The sequence below is a fragment of the Schistocerca cancellata genome, chromosome 1, assembly GCF_023864275.1.
Source record: "Schistocerca cancellata isolate TAMUIC-IGC-003103 chromosome 1, iqSchCanc2.1, whole genome shotgun sequence".
Lineage (NCBI taxonomy): Eukaryota > Metazoa > Arthropoda > Insecta > Orthoptera > Acrididae > Schistocerca > Schistocerca cancellata.
Window position 1 is genome coordinate 117917721 of NC_064626.1, and position 21041 is coordinate 117938761.

At 43.3% G+C, this 21041-nt stretch overlaps 1 protein-coding gene across 1 annotated transcript in view; it reads left to right on the forward strand.

Annotated features, from left to right (window-relative positions):
* The first annotated feature begins 272 nt into the window (after positions 1 to 272).
* LOC126152126 (troponin C, isoallergen Bla g 6.0301) overlaps positions 273 to 21041 on the forward strand; it is a 145408-nt gene continuing 124639 nt past the window's right edge. The window contains exon 1 of the mRNA XM_049915990.1: positions 273 to 443. Coding sequence (XP_049771947.1) covers positions 441 to 443 — 3 coding nt within the window. The 5' untranslated portion in view covers positions 273 to 440. The remainder of the gene's footprint in view (positions 444 to 21041) is intronic.

A 21041-nucleotide genomic window follows, 5' to 3' on the forward strand; every position in this document is an offset into this window, starting at 1 on the left:
TTTAACAGCCAGCCAACGCACTCAGATCATTACAGGAAACAAGATGTGAAGTTGTGGAATAATACGCCGTTAAATTCAGGAAACTTGCTACAGCTTTACAGCCCGAAAACGTCTGAAAAGCACAGGCGCTGCCAACCTAGTTGCGGAACGGCAGCGGTCGTAGACCTTCGGATGCGGGGGGCCCGCTTTGATGGCTCTAGAATTGGAGAAACTGTGGGGAGCAACGAGTGTAAGGGAAGGTCTCCGAGGAGCTGTCGGTGGCGTGACGGCGGCTAAAGTTAGTCCGCGGGCGCAAGCGGCTGCACGCGCCGGCCGCGTATACCGGGGGCGGCGGGGGCGGCGGCGGCAGTGCGTCTCCAGACAGCGCCTCAGCTCACACCGCCGCCACAGGGCCCCACTCGCCAGCGCCGCCGCCACACTCAACCCTCAACGCGGACGCCATGGTGAGTCAGCGCGGCGCGCTGTCCAAATCCACTTGCTGTTGTATTCAGTCCGTTACGCTGGACCATTCATGGTGAATACAGCGACTACAAACGGCTGTAACTGTTTAATACATAGAGGCACACTGATACGGTTCACAGAGAATATACACTTTCAGACTATCAGATCGGTAGTATCACGACGCTGCGTTCTCATCTTGACCGCCTAGATCTACAGACTTGAGATATTAAGCTTTCCCGACGATTTAACTGTTCGTATTGCTCTGTGGGTGTCCATCCGGGTGGAGTCATGTACGAAACACGATACTTCGACAGAGCAACTTGCCGTCATCTTCAGGTGATAACTTTAAAATGAGCATCTTTTGTACATCGTCCGATGAAGCAAAGACGGCCACTCTACAGGTATCACCTGAAGACGACGGCAAGGTACGCTGCCGAAATATAGCATTTCGTAAATGAGTGCACCCAACTGGACACCTGAGATGGATTTCTCTTAAAGGGACTATAGCAAAGATCTTGTGAACGTGTTCCTCTACCAAAACAGTCACAAGACGGAGAATGCACATGTCGCGTTTCCAATGCGTTCGCGTCGGTAACTGTACATATGTTTCACGTGTGCGGCATGAAATAAAATGTAGCTTGGATGTTCGTGTGACCAAGAGGAGTGACATAGGAAAAGTACAAATTATGTAAAAAAAAATTGCAATTTCTTTTGCATTCCCTGTAACTGCTATCGATGTATTGCTATTACTTTAATAGTTGTAGCCGTCTGTAACCGATACAGAATTTCACCGACAAACTTTCGAGTGGTTGTTCGAGGATACCTTCTGGGAATACTAGAATAAAGGACCCACAGTCTCCAGCTGCGCTGTCGATGTCCACTTGCTGTTGTATTCAATGCGTTATACAGCGCCGTTCAAAATGAATAAAGCGATTACAAACGGCTATAACTTTTTAATGCGTTGCGATACATCGATATGATTTACAGAGTATGTTTACTCCTCAACCGTGGGGTCAGGCGCATCACTATGCTGTGTTCTGCTCTTGGCAGCACCGGATTTGTGATCTTAAGCTTTCGCGACAAATCAATTGTTTCTGTCGTCCTTGCCCTCGCGTGACCAGCAGTACGCAGTCGTTTACGAAACGTCGTCATCTTCAGGTAACAGCTGTAAAATGAGCGTCTTTGGTACATCGCCCAATGTAGCAAAGACAATCATTGTACAGGTATCACCTGAAGATGATGGCAAGGTGCGCTGTCGAAATATCGTGTTTCGTAAACGATTTCACCCGGTCGGACACCCGAGAGCATTAAAAAACCCATGGATTGCTTTTAGTGGGACTATAGCAAAGCTCTTGTGAATCTGCTTCCTTTTCTGAAAACAATTCAAGGATTCAGATCGCTCATTTCTAACTCGCTCGCGTCGATGAATCCAAATATACTTCGGAATGTATGTTGGAAGTGAATTATAGCTTAGGTGTTGCCCATGTGCCCAAGAGAGGTGATATCTAAAACTTACAATTATCTAAAATAACTTTTGAACTCTCTTTTACATGCTCTGTAATTCTTACCGACGTATTGCTATTCATTAAATAGCTACAGCCGTTTGTAGTCGAGACAGAGGCTCTGACGGAACTCCACCTGCAGAGATTGTTTAGGGACGCCTTCTGTATATTTTGGTATCTCCAGTGGCTCATTACAGATTTAGTGCATTTCGTTTGGTTTCTTATCCTAGTTAGCTTCGTATCTCTATTGCACTGAAAATGGTGCACAGCAGTGCACTTGTTGACCATATGCGCTGCGTGTCCTGTTTCCATTCGCTCAAGGTATTAGTCCTCACCTGGATGTGACTATGCTTCGGTCGGCGTATCCTGAGTTTTCATCGTGATTTTGACGAGGAAGTGCTGAACCACTGTACAACAAGTGCGAAACTCTCATGAAAGTATTCACATTGCGACGAGTTTTCCTTAGACACCACTGTACTTGTTTACAGTAACATCCCCGCGTGTTTCCGGTAACAGCCAGAGGAGGCAAAGTGCAGTAATATCTTGGTCGGGTAGTACCGGCTGTTGACAACAGTAGTGTCCTCCTTATCCCTATGACCTCAATTTTTCATTCAGTACTACTCAATGGTGACGATGGTTTTGTTTACCGGCAGTATTATTTGTGCGTTTTCAGTGATACATAGCTTTCCTATCGATAGATTTGCTGATGAAGCGTTGGCCAATGTGAACCTCGTGTACAGGTTCACTGAATGCAATGGAAAAGCCACACGAAGGCGCTATGCTGAGCTGTTTCCGCAACGACGGCAACCACATTGCAGTAGTTTTGCATCTGTACGTAGGAGCCAACGTGAAACTGGATACTTCGGGTTAGAATGGAAGATCCTGGCTGTGTGAATTATGTCAGTAACAAACCGAATAAATCATAATTACATTATTACTCTGTAACGTGCTGCCAGAGACCGTGAGTCCCCTATATCAAAATATTCAGAGAGTATCCCTGAAAAAACTTTTGAAAGTTTGTCGGTGAAGTTCTGGTCGATGCGGTATTCAATTTCAATTGCTCCATGCGTTCGTGAGTCAGTGGAGAATGTGTGGTCTCGTGCATATATTATCTCTGTCACCTAGAAACAAATCTCCAGAAACTTGAAGATTTTGGAGAAATAGTGTGTCCGCCCCGTTCTTCAATCAGTACTACTGTACTGCTGCACCAAGATCGCCGTTGTCTGGATGTTCTTATGTTGTGCTAGGGATTCGTCGTCGTTGGAACAGTGGACTAGAAGGATTGTGGTCTTGTCTCATTTACGATCCGGATATTAATCTCAAGTGATTTGGATAAACGACATTGACCGTAAATCAGGATGCCGCGCTGGGATTTGAGCATAATTTTTAATGAATACGAATCTAGTGTTTTAATCCGTTCGCCACTTCATTTGATACAGTTTGTACAATATTTTGTGCGAAAACGAGTTCTGACTACACGAAATGCTAAATCAGTTTTTACGTCTGCACTGTACACGAGCAAAAATTTGGAGAGTAGGAATTTTGGAGTCGAAGAAACTGTAAGCACCTCAAGTGAGAGTGAACAAAAGGGTGTCTAAAGTTATATGGACAAATGTAGAAAGATGTGAGTGTTATAAAGAATAAGCTGGGAAGGAAGTCTACGAAAAAATTTTAGCAGAAGAGAAACAGGTCTGTCGGGCCTTTGTTAAGACACTAAGTAACAGTTAATCTGGCACTGATCGTAGAGGAGAAAAGAAGCAGGTACAGATAGGGCCTGGAAAATTATGAAACTGACTACCTTAGCTGCTGCAGAGATGAAGATACTGACACAAGTGAGAAAGAGATGGAAGGCAGCACCAGATAACTTGAAAGATTGACTACACTACAGTTTGAGAAATGAGAGACTAATGTTTTCTCTCTTTGGCCACACTGCCTAGGGGAAGTGGATAAGTCTTTTCACAGCCCGCTAGCCTACTGATTGATGAAGAGCGTGGTTCTTCTGCTCTTCACTCCATTATTATTTCGGTGACAAATAAAACGTGGACGGACGTATAAGAGTAGTCACGCAATGGGCTAAGTGTCTTTCACTTGCTCTGTGTATAATGAAAACTCCTGAAGATGCTACCTCACTGCTCATCTCTGACCTGTAGACTAAGGAAGGGCGGTTAGGGGTTTTAGCGTCCCGTCGACGACGAGGTCATTAGGGTCATGGCACAAGCTCGGAATGCCATTCTGAATTCATAGAACCAAGGATAGTCAACACAAAATTCCCACGATGACTTTTGTTAGTCAGTTATATGTTTTTTTTTAATTAGACGATATAAACAAACGTCGTGCCATAACAACGTAGCATCGACAGTCGCGGCTCGCCGGAGATCGAACCCCTGCCCCTAACCAGCTCGGCTCCTGCGCAATCGCCCGTCTGCGCGTGCGAAGCCGCTGTTATTTTCGGGGCGAAACTCTACACTGCGCTTAAACTGTTCTCCATTAACTTTTTTTCTCTGCTGTGAGATAATCAGTAGTCGGTGAAGTTTACAGCAGTTTATTTTTGAACGGCCGTGCCTCAGAGATAGGACGCGCAAGCGCCAATGCGACTTCGCCCTCTTTCACCCGCTAACCAGTTTTATTTCGACTGTAATTGCTTCGTTCTCGTTTCGCGGTCTCCCTTCCCACGCAGAAGAGCGAACTATTGGCCAAAAAAGTATATGATTTATCACGTGTCAAACCTTGTCCGGACTGCTTTATACTGCAGGAGGCAGTTAAATTGTAATAATACTACCTTATTTACAATAAAACGTCACAGTGTCATCCAATCATCATATTTCTGGTACGTTTAGAAACGGATACTAAGCGTCGCAAGCATTGGTGACAAGTCGTCGACACTGCGTGGCCTTAAGTGCCTTTGTTGTAGGAATAATGAAAGGTAGCTGGAAAGGAAATGAGTTAAATTTTCTGCCCAGAGATTCTAATTTAACTTTGCTCTGCTGTCCCCAAACAAGCAAATTCCATTCCTCGCTATTTCTTATTACAGATAACGTCGCCTTACCCTGTCTTTATTCTGAGGAGTTAGTAATTTGTATCTAATGGTTTATGAGCCCAAACGAATAGCAAACGGTCATGAAAGCACACTTGACCTCTTAGCAATAAATAATCCTGAGCTAATATCTAGCTTCAAAACGGATACAGGGACTAGTGAACACAGGGCTGTCGTAGCGAGATTGAATATTGTGACCCCTAAATCCTCCAAAAAATAAACGAAAAACATACCTATTCAAAAAAGCAGATAAAAATTCACTTGACGCCTTCCTGAGAGACAATCTCCATCTTTCCAAATTAACAATATACGTGTAGACAAGACGTGACTTGAATTCAAAGAACTAGTATCGGCAGCATTTGAGAGTTTTATTCCAAGTAAATTAGCAAACGACGGAGCTGATCCTTCTAGATATATAAAACGGATCAGAACACTGTTGCAGAAACAACGAAAAAAAAAACATGCCAAATTTAAACGGACGCAAAATCTCAAAGATTGGCAATCTTCTACAAAAGTTCGAAATTTAGCGCGGACTTCAATGGAAGATGCTTATAATAATTTCCATAACGAAATTTTGTCGCGAAGCCTAGCAGAAAATCCGAAGAGATTCTGGTCGTACACGAAATATGCTAGTGGCAAGAAACAATCAATGCCTTCTCTGGGCGATGAAAATACTATAGACGACAGTGCTGCCAAAGCAGAGTTACTAAACACAACCGTCCGAAATTTCTTCACCAAGGAAGACGACGTAAATATTCCAGAATTCGAATCAAGAACAGCTGCCAGCACGAGTAACGTAGAAGTAGATACCCTCGGAGTAGTGAAGCAAACTAAATCACATAACAAAAGCAAGTCTTCCGATCCAGGCTGTATACCAATTAGGTTCCTTCCATAGTGTGCTGATACAATAGCTCCATACTTAACGATCATATACAACCGTTCGCTCGACGAAAGATCTGTACCCAAAGCCTGGAAAGTTGCACAGGTCACACCAATATTCGAGAGAGGTAGTAGGAGTAATCCACTAAAGTGCAGGCCCGTATCATTAACGTCGATACGCAGCAGGATTTTGGAACATATGTTGTGTTCGAACATTATGAATTACTAAGAAGAGAACGGTCTATTGACACACAGTCAATACGGATTTAGAAAACATTGTTCTTGTGAAACACAACTTGCTCACTACTAGCATAAGTGTTGAGTGCTATTGACAAGGGATTTAAGATACATTCCGTATTTCTGGATTACCAGAAGGCTTTTGACACTGTACCACACAAGCGGCTTGTAGTGAAATTGCGTGCTTATGGAATATCGTCTCAGCTATGTGGCTGGATTCGTGATTTCCTGTCAGAGGGGTCACAGTTCGTAGTAACTGACGGAAAGTCATCGAGTAAAGCAGAAGTGATTTCTGGCGTTCACCAAGGTAGTGTTATAGGCCATCCGCTGTTCCTCACCTATATAAACGATTTACGTGACAATCTGAGGTTGTCTGCAGATGATGCTGTCGTTTATCGACCAATAGAGTCATCTGAAGATAAAAACAAATTACAAACCGATTTAGAAAAGATATCTGTATGGTGCAAAAATAAGCAAGTAATCCTAAATAATGAAAAGTCTGAGGTCATCTAGATGAGTGCTAAAAGGAATTCGTTAAACTTCGGTTGCAGATAAATCAGTGAAATCTAAAGGCCGTAAATTCAACTAAATACCTAGGAATTACAATTACGAACAACTCAAATTGGGAGGAACACATAGAGAGTGTTTTGGCGAAGCTAACCAAAGACTGCGTTTTATTGGCAGGACACTTAGAAAACGTATCATATCTACTAAAGAGGCAGCCTACACAACGCTTGTCCGCCCTTTTTTAGAATACTGCTGCGAGGTGTGGGATCCATACCAGACAGGTTCAAAAATGGTTCAAATGGCTCTGAGCACTATGGGACTTAACATCTATGGTCATCAATCCCCTAGAACTTAGAACTACTGAAACCTAACTAACCTAAGGACATCACACAACACTCAGTCATCACGAGGCAGAGAAAATCCCTGACCCCGCCGGGAATCGAACCCGGGAACCCGGGCGCGGGAAGCGAGAACGCTACCGCACGACCACCAGACAGGATTGACGGAGTTCAAAGAAGGGCAGCACGTTTTGTGTTATCGCCAAATGGGGGAGAGAGTGTCACTGAAATGATACAGGATTTGGGACCGACATCATTAAAACAAAGGCGTTTTTCTTTGCGGCAGAATCTACTCACGAAATTTCAATGGCCAGTTTTCTCCTCCGAATGCGAAAATATTTTGTTGACGCCGTCCTACATAGGGAGAAATGATCATCATAATAAAATAAGGGAAATCATAGCTCGCACGGAAAGATATAGATGTTCGTTGTTTCCTCGCACTATACGAGACTGGAATAATAGAGAATTGTTGTGAAGGTGGTTCTATTAACCCTCTTCCAGGCACTTAATTGTGATCTGCAGACTGTCCATGTAGAATAGATGTAGAAATGGTCTCGATTTTGTTTGACTCTAAGAAGGCGTCCGCCGGCCGGTGTGGCCGAGCGGTTCTAGGCGCTTCAGCCTGGAGCCGCGCGACTGCTACGGTCGCAGGTTCGAATCCTGCCTCGGGCATGGATGTGTGTGATGTCCTTAGGTTAGTTAGGTTTAAGTAGTTCTAAGTTCTAGGGTACTGATGACTTCAGAAGTTAAGTCCCATAGTGCTCAGAGCCATTTGAACCATTTTTAAGAAGTCGTCAAATATTTTGAGGAGAATAATGAACTATTTATTCTATTTAGTATACTCTCCACTTCATATAACTCTATTTAATGCTGCTTACAAATGTTTATAGATTTCAAAGCGCTGAAGGCTTCATCTTGCGAACGTTGTGACCAACAACATACCGCGCAACGGCAACTATATTATGGCTACGTGACATTGCCAGCAAGAGGGCGATCTATGGCATTTTAAAATGCACTCTGTTTGTTAGAGAAGTTTTATTCGCCCAGACAGCAATAAATACATATACAGAAAACTAGTTTCGGCAATTTAAAATGCCATCTTCAGTATCGTATGTCGTCAGGTGTCAATACAGACACAGCATGCAATATCGTGTGAACCAGCTGTATTTTATCAGAAACTTTTGTAAATGTTTACATCACGTATGATTTTGTTATAAGACATATAAAGTTACATTGGTGCGTGAGTTGTTATCAGTCACTGGCACGCCTCAACTAGCCACAGACTTAATGATATGTAACGACAGATGCGTGTGCGAATTACACTACCAGCGTGACATATCAGAAATGATTTTCTCCCAACAGTTTCTGTATTTTAAAAAATCGACAAATTCAGTCCATATAAAGAAGTTCAAGTTGTGTTTATGTCAGAGGAATGCCCTTGAAAAGGACAGGTGCATACGCAAAGCTGCGAATTAAATGAGTCGTGATTGTCCCATTGAAATGTTTCCTCTTTTTGCTGGGATCAAACACTTCGTGGAGCTCAATTGTTGCAGTTGCTGTAGAACAGGAATAACTTAAAAGTCCTGGTATAACAAAGACTGACGGAGTGGGTAGTAACGCACACATTAATTCGTACCACATGTGATTTTAAGCTTCAAAGTCGTTTATTTCTGTGATGAAGTCATTCTTGCAAAAGACAAGTCACTGTACAACTGTACGAAGTTGGCACAGTGTATGCCTTTAAGAATCGATTACTTAATTGCAAATCAGATCGGCCCAGAGGCCACATCGAAACTTTCAGCATGGATGTTATATAAATTTTCTACACCGATGTGATTGTTAAAAATATAAAATAAAGAAATACAATGAATTTTGACAACTATCAGAACAGTAAATGACACTGTATGGATCGCAAAATAAAATGACATTACATAGTATACGAATTTCGTTACAGATCAGCCTCATTCACAATGAAAATAGGTGCATATGTAAATATAACAATACATATTACATTTCAGTGGATTATTCGTAAAATATCGAATATAATTTCTTCGTATCATTTTTCCTGTTTTTAATAAAAACGTACATCATCTGAATAATGTCAGTCTTTCGAAAATGAGCCTGGCAGACAGGATAATGCTTTGCAATTACATAATAAGACTCATATTTTAATCCGATTCTGTTCTTTATTTTCAGATAACATCGTATTTAAAATATATATCAAAGGCAATGATCGTAACTGTATTTTAGCGATTTTAGGAACATAGTACGGTTTCAAACGTTCCTACCAATTACAGTGTCTACTTGGAGCAGAAGGAATACTTTGTACAGGTTTATTTCATCATAATAGTTCTAAAAGTATAGTATTACTAACCTTTCCCACATTTGGCTATGCTCAGGATTGTTGTTGACGTGTTATTAGCTTTACTGTTAATTAATGTGTGAAATCATCTGTTTCTAACAAACTCTAAAGAAGCGGAAAGGTCCTAGCGTTTCACCATTAGCCTCTGAATCACTATAAACGTGAACAGAAATGTGACGCGAACAGATTTCTGTTAGTGCTGGACGGCATAATAGCTTATAAGCAGAGTTTCTTTAATGTAAACTGACTTTTTCTTGTGCTGTCTATACATACGAACTAATACGAAGCAAGACTGCTCTCTCCCGAGTGCTGTGTTCACATTTCAAGGAGACGAACGCAAAGAGACTTTACTCTGAGCGAATCAGGTGCTTAGTCATATTCTCAGCGTCTTGTACAGAGCTATCCTGGCTATTGCTTTACCGCCTGATCACCGTATGTTGTCCCTTTAATCTCTGCTCAGCCTTTAACACACTTACCTGAACAGCTCAACAGATATAAGCATTATCATCATAGCAACATTCTTTTCGTTCCGTGCCATCACACACTCGCCACCTGTAAATAATTTTCTGTACCAGGAACCTAACTTTAAAATTACCTGCCTCACAATAACAAGGAAATACGTCACATCTATAGCTTTGAAAGAAAACTCATGACGGCTCTCGGCTGCCTTTAACAGTAACGAAGACAAGTGAACGCAGAACGAGAATTCTCTCGGATGTTAACGCTAGGCGCGCGTGAGCAAGCGGCATTCCGTTGTGTTCCGTTCGCGCTCGCATGTGTTCGTTCGTGTTCCTCTGGCTGTAGGTCTTTTAGCGAACAATCAAAGGGATTTCACATCCTCTCTGCTTTGGAGCTAGCTGGACATAAATCTTTCGTCTGCTGTCTTGTCTACTTTTGCTGGTCGGTTGATTGTTGGTTGATTTGGAGGAACGGACCAAACAGCGAAGCTATCGGTCCCATCGGATTAGGAAAGGACGGGGAAGGAAGTAGACCTTGCCCTCTCAAAGGAACCATCTTGGCATTTGCCCGAAGCGATTTAGGGAAATCAGGATGACCGGACGCGGGTTTGAACCGTTGTCCTCCGAAATGCAAGACCAGTGTGCTAACCACTGCGCCACCTCGCTCGGTGCTTTTGTTGTTGACATTAGTTGGGTGAGAGTTGAAGAAGTACGAAGAGAATGTAATGTTGTTGACAGAAGAATGTATGAGTAAATATCTCACGTGTTTCTGGGACCTAAGAGTTACAAACTACAAATGCCGAAGGACAATAGGTATGATTGGTAGAAAATTGCCGAAGCAATCACAGGGACGTGACATAGCCGATAAATTCATTAGAAGTTTGTATCGTGCAGGAACGGAGGGAATAAGTACAAGTTTTATAATTATTTTTGTTAATAACTAATTGTACAATAAACTTCCTTGAAAGTAAAGTAAGAATAAGGAGCTACACACATCAACAGAAGTTTTGAAACCCCCCCCCCCTTCTTTATTTCTTAATTCAAGGCACAGAAAACAAAAACTGGCTCTTAGACATACGTGAATATTCATTTCCATTGTGTCAAGAGCAACCAAAAAAACAAACATTCGTGTAAAGACAAAATTGTCTGTTTCCCACGGGGAATTTTTCCACAGCACTCATGAGCAACGTCAGTACGTGGTGGAACGTCCCCTTGCCCTGGTGGAAGCTTGAATCTGTCGTGGCATACAACTGACGAGGTCATCAAGCCAACAGCTCTGGTCCAAATTGTCCCACACTTCAATAGCGATTCTGCGTAAGTCGCGCAGACTCTGGACGTTGTCGACGGTCAAAGACAGTTGCTCTCAATCGATCCCAGACGTGATCGATTGGGTTCATGTCCGGTGAACAGGCAGGACACTCCATTCTGGTGACCCTAGCATGCTGAAGGAACTTGTTCACGACAACAGCACAATGAGCACTCGAGTTACCATCAATTCGGATGAAATTGACACCGACCTGTACCGTAAGGCAGTGGGATTGCCACCAACAACCACGACAGGTGTACGGTGCCCCCACGTTGTACACTCCTGGAAATTGAAATAAGAACACCGTGAATTCATTGTCCCAGGAAGGGGAAACTTTATTGACACATTCCTGGGGTCAGATACATCACATGATCACACTGACAGAACCACAGGCACATAGACACAGGCAACAGAGCATGCACAATGTCGGCACTAGTACAGTGTATATCCACCTTTCGCAGGAATGCAGGCTGCTATTCTCCCATGGAGACGATCGTAGAGATGCTGGATGTAGTCCTGTGGAACGGCTTGCCATGCCATTTCCACCTGGCGCCTCAGTTGGACCAGCGTTCGTGCTGGACGTGCAGACCGCGTGAGACGACGCTTCATCCAGTCCCAAACATGCTCAATGGGGGACAGATCCGGAGATCTTGCTGGCCAGGGTAGTTGACTTACACCTTCTAGAGCACGTTGGGTGGCACGGGATACATGCGGACGTGCATTGTCCTGTTGGAACAGCAAGTTCCCTTGCCGGTCTAGGAATGGTAGAACGATGGGTTCGATGACGGTTTGGATGTACCGTGCACTATTCAGTGTCCCCTCGGCGATCACCAGTGGTGTACGGCCAGTGTAGGAGATCGCTCCCCACACCATGATGCCGGGTGTTGGCCCTGTGTGCCTCGGTCGTATGCAGTCCTGATTGTGGCGCTCACCTGCACGGCGCCAAACACGCATACGACCATCACTGGCACCAAGGCAGAAGCGACTCTCATCGCTGAAGACGACACGTCTCCATTCGTCCCTCCATTCACGCCTGTCGCGACACCACTGGAGGCGGGCTGCACAATGTTGGGGCGTGAGCGGAAGACGGCCTAACGGTGTGCGGGACCGTAGCCCAGCTTCATGGAGACGGTTGCGAATGGTCCTCGCCGATACCCCAGGAGCAACAGTGTGCCTAATTTGCTGGGAAGTGGCAGTGCGGTCCCCTACGGCACTGCGTAGGATCCTACGGTCTTGGCGTGCATCCGTGCGTCGCTGCGGTCCGGTCCCAGATCGACGGGCACGTGCACCTTCCGCCGACCACTGGCGACAACATCGATGTACTGTGGAGACCTCACGCCCCACGTGTTGAGCAATTCGGCGGTACGTCCACCCGGCCTCCCGCATGCCCACTATACGCCCTCGCTCAAAGTCCGTCAACTGCACATGCGGTTCACGTCCACGCTGTCGCGGCATGCTACCAGTGTTAAAGACTGCGATGGAGCTCCGTATGCCACGGCAAACTGGCTGATACTGACGGCGGCGGTGCACAAATGCTGCGCAGCTAGCGCCATTCGACGGCCAACACTGCGGTTCCTGGTGTGTCCGCTGTGCCGTGCGTGTGATCATTGCTTGTACAGCCCTCTCGCAGTGTCCGGAGCAAGTATGGTGGGTCTGACACACCGGTGTCAATGTGTTTTTTTTTTTTTCATTTCCAGGTGTGTACAACCACAGAACATCACTCCACCATCACCTTGCTGCTTATGTGAGACACAGTGTTGGTATGAATGCGATATTAGCGGATTGTGTCCAGACACGTTTTCTGCGATTTTCAGGGTAGGAATAAATTCGAGTTTGTCGATAAACAGTACCCAACTCCAGTTCCGGAGCGTCCACTGTGCATGATTTGTAGCCCATCTGCAACGGGCTCCATGGTGTCTTGGTGTATGAAGATGAGCTCGCCATGGCATCCTGTACGTCTCCGAACGTCGAATTCATTTCTCGAGCGCTCATTTCACGATTCCTTTCACTCAAAAATCGTACATATCGATCATCCTGTGTACGTGTCGAACATAGACGGCCTGTGTGGCGTAAGTCCTAGACACTACCTGTCAAACGGAACCGATTCGACTTCCGCGCCACATGACTTTGACTCCGGTGGACACGGCGAGTAACTATCTCGTTGACTACCCTTCTGCGCCTAACCTTATGATGAGGACCCGTTCAATGTCCACGACTGCTCCTAGTGACATGGTGGACGTTCACTCTATTGTTCCACAGACGTCTCTAAAACGCACCTACTGGTGCCTTGCTTTCAACTGAAATGCTGCAATCCATTCGAGTATGGCATTCTACCTATCGTTAGCGGTCACGGTATCTGTGTGTTTGTTTACTAACAACGTCAGAGGTGACATTTCGACCGGTGCAGGAATAGTGACAACAGCAACAAATGGTTCAAATAACTCTAAGCACTGTGGGACTTAACATCTGAGGTCATCAGTCCCCTAGACGTAGAACTAATTAAACCTAACTAACCTAAGGACATCACACGCATCCATGCCCGAGGCAGGATTCGAACCTGCGACCGTAGCAGCAGCGCGGTTCCGCACTGAAGAGCCTAGAACCGCTCGGCCACAGCGGCCGGCGGACGGGAAATGGAAAGGAAGTCCACTACGGGTAACTCCTCCGAATGAACCCGGGGTTTTGAAGGAGACAGGACACTTCTCGACTTATTGTAGAACATGGGTTCTCAAAATTTTGCTTGTAAGGCTATCCGCGACGCACTTAACCCTTTGTAACGCCTCGCACAGAAGTTTGTTCACAAGAAAATGAGAAAAACATAATTTTTCGATTTTTTTAAATTGGTTACAACAACTCATTGACAAAACAGTCCTGAAGTTTAATAATCCATATATCGTCCTAAGTGGGATAAAATGTTAAATGCTCAGCATGTTCATCCTGCCATGCCCATTTGACGAACAGACTAAGTATTAGTTTTCGCGCTAGTTATACGTAGGTTGGAACTTAAACAGTGGCAACTATTTATTCACAACCGATACAAAAGAGATAAATGTTTGCACCTGTTACTGTCCTTCAAAGAAGTCACCAGCGTTGTGTAGAACCCGTTACCAGCGATGTGGAAAGCGTAGTATACCATTAGCAGAGCCTGTCCTGATGATGGTGCGAATGGAGAGGTCTGCTGCCTGTCCAGTCTCTGTAACAGCTCTGAAGCGAATGCAACGAAGTGGTTCCTTCATCTTCGGAATCAAATCAAAGTCACAAGTACGGTGGATGGTACAGTACTTCCCAGTCCCATCGACCGAACAGAGCAGCCACAGCTTGCGCTGTATGCGCCCGCGCATTGTCATAAAAAATGATGGGTGGGTTGCGCAGAAAGTGTCGCCGCTTCTTTCGCAAAGCTACTCGTTTTTGGAGAATCACCTGCGACCACCATACTCCCCGGACTTAAGTCCTTGTGACTTTGATTTTATTCCGAAGATGAAGGAACCGTTTCATTGCATTCGCTTCAGAACTGTTCCAGAGATTCGACAAGCAGTAGACCGCTCCATTCGCACCATCAACAGAACAGGCTCTGCTAACGGTATACTACGCCTTCCACATCTCTGGCAACGGGGTCTACACAACGCTGGTGACTACTCTGAAGGACAGCAATAGGTGCAAACATGTAACTCTTATGTATCGGTTGTGAATAAATAGTTGCCATTATTTAAGTTCCAACTCTCATATAATCAGCGTTTTTGAGATGTTCGTTCAAGCAAATGTACTAGTTATTTTGTATGTGCACAATTGACAATTGGATAGTCTCCTCGGCAACAATAGGCAATCGTAATATTTGTTTACAAAGTGTCGTTATTTGTATTTGTTTGCATTATTTGGGAAATGTTGTCGTATTTTTATCCGTTTTTTAATCATGCCACGACAACGGAAAGTGGTTAGAAAGATGTGTAGTAAGATGTGCGTGCTTTATTTCATTGTAAGCACGTTAATAGTTCCGACAATAGAAATAAGGTTATGTCCGATGATGCCACATGTTTTGAACATGTGAACTCAACGCAGCAGCTCAAGACGAAATTTATAAGTGTAAATATTAATAATAATAGTGATGAGTGACAAAACACCACTGAATACTTGTTGATTGGCGTTGAATTGTCCAGTGCAATGAAATCTGCACGTGTCTGCAAGAAATGTTGTTCCAACAATCTGCAATTATTCGGTGATTGAAATAGAGTAGGCTGATGTGTAATGTCCTCATGCTAGGACTGTGCTGCCCGAAAACAACATGTTGTGCAGGCAGGATAGTTAGAATTGGAGATTATGCCGAAGTTATTGTATTTAATGGTGGCAACTCAAAATAAAGATCTTGCAGAGAAGGGTTTTCAAGGCTGAACCATTCACTCGAGACATCTTGAAGAGAATTGACAGATACGTACAACTGCAGCCGACAAATCCACTGAGATCTTGCAAAGAACGCAAAATAGAAAAGAAGAAACCAGACGAGAAATCGTGAAGAAAAGGCAGATACTCTGTGCAATTCTGGAGGAGCCTTTTCGTGCAGGGAATGGCAAGGAAAAAGGAAGTTCATCTTCAAACAGCATTTTCTCAGAGTTACCTTTTTCTTTATTCAGCGACATTCTTCTCAGAAACTATAAAAGATAGAGCCATGATTTTTGGCATACCCTTTGCAGTGTGTCTGAGAAACATAGGCACAAGGGAAATTTTAATATCGTTCCTCTATGCCAAGATACAGAATACAGAATTTTTATGCATGTCTTTCAAGTTAAAAAAAATTAAACTTAAAAATTCATTAAGCATCAGTGTATTAAAATTCTTCTGTGGATTTGTTTTCACACATGTTGAGGTTATACTGTAAAATTTACAAAACGATTTGTTGTAAAATTTGTAAGAAAATGGTACCTCTGTGACTCATGGGGGTCATAAAACGTAATAATTCCAAAATAAATTCAAATTTTTCAGTTAAAATTATGAAAAATCGCCCTCAGAGGCGCTTAACTATTGTCAACGTGCAGATGCACTTAACTATTATTAATGTTTGTGCAACATTTCAGTCATATACCTCAAAATTTGTGTATTTGTTGAATGCTTATATTTTGTACACGTATTTCGTTTACGCTTACGGACACGGGCTGACGAACAATACTTAAGATTTGTGCTTGTAAGCGACCTCTCCCTCTCGTGAATTACGTTTGCCCAGCAAGCTTGCAATAGATTCGGGTCTTGTACCCGCCTTCCGCATGACTAGCTTGATATGTAAGTTGTTCCACCATAAATGGCCCCAAACAGTAGCTCCCAGTATCTACAGACGGGACAGTCTACCTCAATATTTCTCCGTTATAGCTCACAGTGCCACAATACGTCAAATTCCTTCCCCTACTTGCAATTAGATTGCCGTTTTCTAGTGTTTATTTAATATTTGTAGTAGTTGTAATAATTGTACAGGTTGGCCCACAGGAAACAACACATGTTCAGCTGGTCACCCTGCTAATATGTAGATGTGCTCGCGCCATTTGCCACATCTAATCGGACCCTCATAGTATACTATCCAGTTCAGTACGGAACGTCGGCCAGTGCAGATGCATGTATAAAGCGTTAATGCTGTCGAATGTGCAACGTGAGGGACCGCCACTTCCGTGTTCCATACAGAAGGACAACATACAGGTGGATAAAACAATGGTGTCAGACGGATTGCGTAATTAATGTGAAGCATAAAGGACCTGAAATGACAGTGTGAACGCCGGAAATTATCGATGAGTTTGTACAGCTCTGCAATCAAGCCCACCGTGATCTATCCTTAGCGATTCCAGGACATTACAAATCCCTGGCACATCTTTGCAGAGGACTGTGAAACAGGATTTCCCCTCCAAGCTGCAATACGTGGCTCAGCAGCTACGACCTGGAAGTAAAGTGAACAGTCGCAATTTATGCACAACATTACTGGACAGAATTGACCACGATGACGCATTTCTGGCAAATCTTGTGATGTCCGATGAGGCAAACTTTCGTCTGAGTGGATTTTTCAAGAAGAAAAACATCAGATTTTACTCGGAAACAAACAGGCAGCTCTTTCATGTAAACGTCCAGGGTAGCCTAAACGACCCCGTCTGGTGTTCAATTGGACAGCCCGATGGAATGGTTGGGCCATATTTTTTAAAGACAACAACGGCCGGCCAATGAGTGTCAGTTCGGAGCACCATGCAGCCATGGTTAATAATTTGTGTATTCGACAGCTGCAGAGTCACTGCTGTCTAAACGCGACATGATGTCAGCATACGGCACGCTATTCAATGGCTACGTTGAGCCGCCATTTTTCACATCGATTACTCTCACGTTTCGGTTCTATCACGTGGTCGGCGGGATCATCTGATCTTTCAGCCCGGGTTTTTTTCTGTGGGTTCATCTCAACATCAAAGGTTTTTCACGGCGACTCCACAATAGTGATGAGCTGAAACCTGCAATCCGGCAATAAATAGAGACGATTCCTCAAGAAATAATTGAGAAGGCCATGAGAGGCTTCCGCGAAAATCTTCAGCAACGCGTGGCCACTGATGGAACCCATTTTTATGAAGTACTTTTTAATAAATAAACTTGTGTTTCACCTTTTAGTAATGAAAATGGGTTGCAGTATGATGCAAATATACGCTAAACTTCATAATAACCAAATGTAAATATACAACTTCCCGTGGCCTACCCTCTAGTAAGCGTAATATTAGTATTGCCGTTGTTATCAGTTCGTAATCAGTAACGTTCTTCCAAAGCCCTTAGATTCATGCAAATGTTGTTTAATTCAGCATCTCCCTTCTATAATTACCATTAGTATTGTTTTTTATTATTATTTATAGTTCTATAATAAAAAGTATTATTTAATTTATGTGTAATGCAAAAGGTTTTGTGTTCGTGACACTACAGAGGACCTCAAAGAGGTAATCTGATCAGACGAAATAAGAAAATAAGTCAAATAAATAATCGCAATCTTTAAAACTCCCGCGTGAATCTAAACTCGTGCAATCCCGTTACGTGCAGACCAAAAAGCTTACAAATAGCCGTACACAATTTGTGTTTACATAGGCGAATTTGTAAATGTATGGACTGGTTTCATTTTCATATACTAAGTAGAACAGAAACCCTAACAATTCAACAGTAGAACTTTGGAGAAACTGAAGAGGAGTTGTTTCGTTACCGCATACAGTATATCCAGAAATAAGAACGAGATGACTGGTCTCAAAATTTTTCCTCATATCTTTTGCTGCAATTAACGTGAAGCTATAGATTTTACACTCGTACACAAATGCATCCGGAAAAAGAATATACGGAATAAAATAAAATCATGCTTTTTAGAAGACACTGTGATTATTACGATAACTTCCAAAATGGCGCAAACCGAAAAAGGAATACAGTAGTGTGTATGACCGTTATGCATCAGATTAGATCAATATCCCAACACTGTGGTTTCGAAGTTCTCAAAATTGCTCGTTGCTGCCACCAAATGGACACGCAGTAAGCCAAATTTCAAACTCTATCGTGGGCTACTCTTATACTTTTTCCATCCTTTCCCAATGTGTTTATTAAGCGTTTAGACGGTGTGTACGACGTACTAATACTATCAGCCAGATAATGTATCCATATCAATGCACTGGTAAAGCAATGAAATGATAATTATAGGACTTACAAGTGACGATTATTATAAGTTTTAAGCAGCCAACCCGTCAATAGTAATCCATAATAACAAAAGGATGTTTCAATAGCATGATTTCTTCTGTACGCATTTCTCTACCAGTGAGTCCACTGATATTTTTGGAACAAAGGAAAGATTGAATGCTAGTTTTACGTCGTGAATTATAGTGAGTAAAAGCCTAAAACCCTTCTGCGATTTTATAAAAAAGAATTACAGTAGTCGGGAGCAGGAGGATGAGATTAGTGTTCAGCGTCCGGTCGACAACGAAGTCATTTGAGACGGAGCACAAGCTCGGTTTGGGAAAGAGAGAGAAAGAAATCGGGGGTGTCCTTTCAGAGGAACCACCTCAGCATTTTCCTGAAGCGATTTAGGGAAGTCACGGAAAACATACATCAGCGAGTCCAGTGTACAATATGAAACTTCCCCTTTGTATGTAAAGAATGACAGTGCTGGAAAAACTGTTACGTTATTTGATTTTCAAACAGCTGAGCAAAACTCAACGTACTCAGACAGTTTTTTCTTTACTTATTCTGATCATCACTAAACTGACACACAATATTTTAGCGCAACGCAATCTGACTTTCAATAATCCCTACAAAAGAACAGCCCTGAGTAACAATAACCTATACCTTTCATGAAAGACTTACCTCACAAGTCTTCGTTGCTCCAACTACTGCAATACAGCGAGCGCCAATACTGCCCGCTAAATAAAAGATTCTAACTACTGAAGGCACTAACTGCTGACAGGCATAGTTAGCAAATGAAAGACTTTGATAGAGAACAAACCATTTTTTTTACCTTAATAGTGTTCAAAAGTCATTATATGTGACATTCAATTAAACAAGTTTCCTTTTTCTGAAGGACATACGCCCAGATTGTCGGCTCATAGTAACCTCTCAAAACTCTGGCATCTCTCTCTCCACATTCACCACTGCCGGCTGTTCACATCCAACTGACCAACGCTACACTAGTGAATATTCCAACAATGAGTCCAACCAGCCATAGACTCCAAGCAGCGCAGTCAGCGATTTTCATACAGAGACTAGGTGGTGTTACCAACATAAAAACCTAAACGGCCTACTTACAAATAGTCCAAAAGCACTCTTCCGTGCAAAAAATATAAAAATAGAGTTTCAAGGTATATGCATACAAAATATTAAAGTGAAAAACTTTATGTGGTGTCACCGCCAGACACCACACTTGCTAGGTGGTAGCCTTTAAATCGGCCGCGGTCCGTTAGTATACGTCGGACCCGCGTGTCGCCACTATCAGTGATTGCAGACCGAGCGCCGCCACACGGCAGGTCTAGAGAGACTTCCTAGCACTTGCCCCAGTTGTACAACCGAATTTGCTAGCGATGGTTCACGGACAAAATACGCTCTCAGTTGCCGAGACGATAGTTAGCATAGCCTTCAGCTACGTCATTTGCTACGACCTAGCAAGGCGCCATTACCAGCTACTATTGAGATTATGAATAATGTACCGTCAAGAGCGACGTTCACCATTTATGGATTAAAGTTAAGTATTCCACCAGCTACGTCCGTTTTTTGCTGAAGTCTAATTTCCTTGACCTGTTCCAGACCTCACGCCAGCCTGCGTGAGCTAAAACGCGTGCCTTTCGGCTTCCTCTAATATCACGGTGTTGGCTCCCCTGTCAACCCACAACACTTTAAACTACTTTATGTAGAAGTCATATAGAATAAAAGGACTGTATTAGAAAGGAGTCTCACAAGGTAGATTAGAAAAACAAGGAATCACTCTCATTTTTCACTCCTGCTGGAACCCTACTGCAAAGTGCAATGCAGTGCACATTTTCCTGTACTATAACGACTGAATAGCGGCCTAGTCCAAATCTGCGAAAAGGCAGCGTCGATCGTACTGACCTCCCTTTTCTGGTCTAAGATAACTCTTTGTCGGAGTACAAACTTACCACTAAGTAATCGTAAGACAGGACAGGATAAAAATAAGCACAGGAAACAAGATACCGCGTGGCAACGTTAGACAGAGGACATGGCACCTGCTCTTCGTATATTGCCAGTCTTGCAAGGAAATGAACCAATCTCCTCACATATTTCGCATATTGCCGAACAACGTGTTATGAAATAATTACGTGGGGTATCTCGTAACTAAGAAAGTATTGATTGCAGTGCGAATAATACGTGACGTTCACCAGAAGTCATCTTGTAGGCCCATCTTCAAGGAGATAGGTATTTAAGTACACCTTCACAATATTCGTAAATGAAATTCGTCAGAAATCTCAATTTGCGGAAATAGCGACGTTCATACT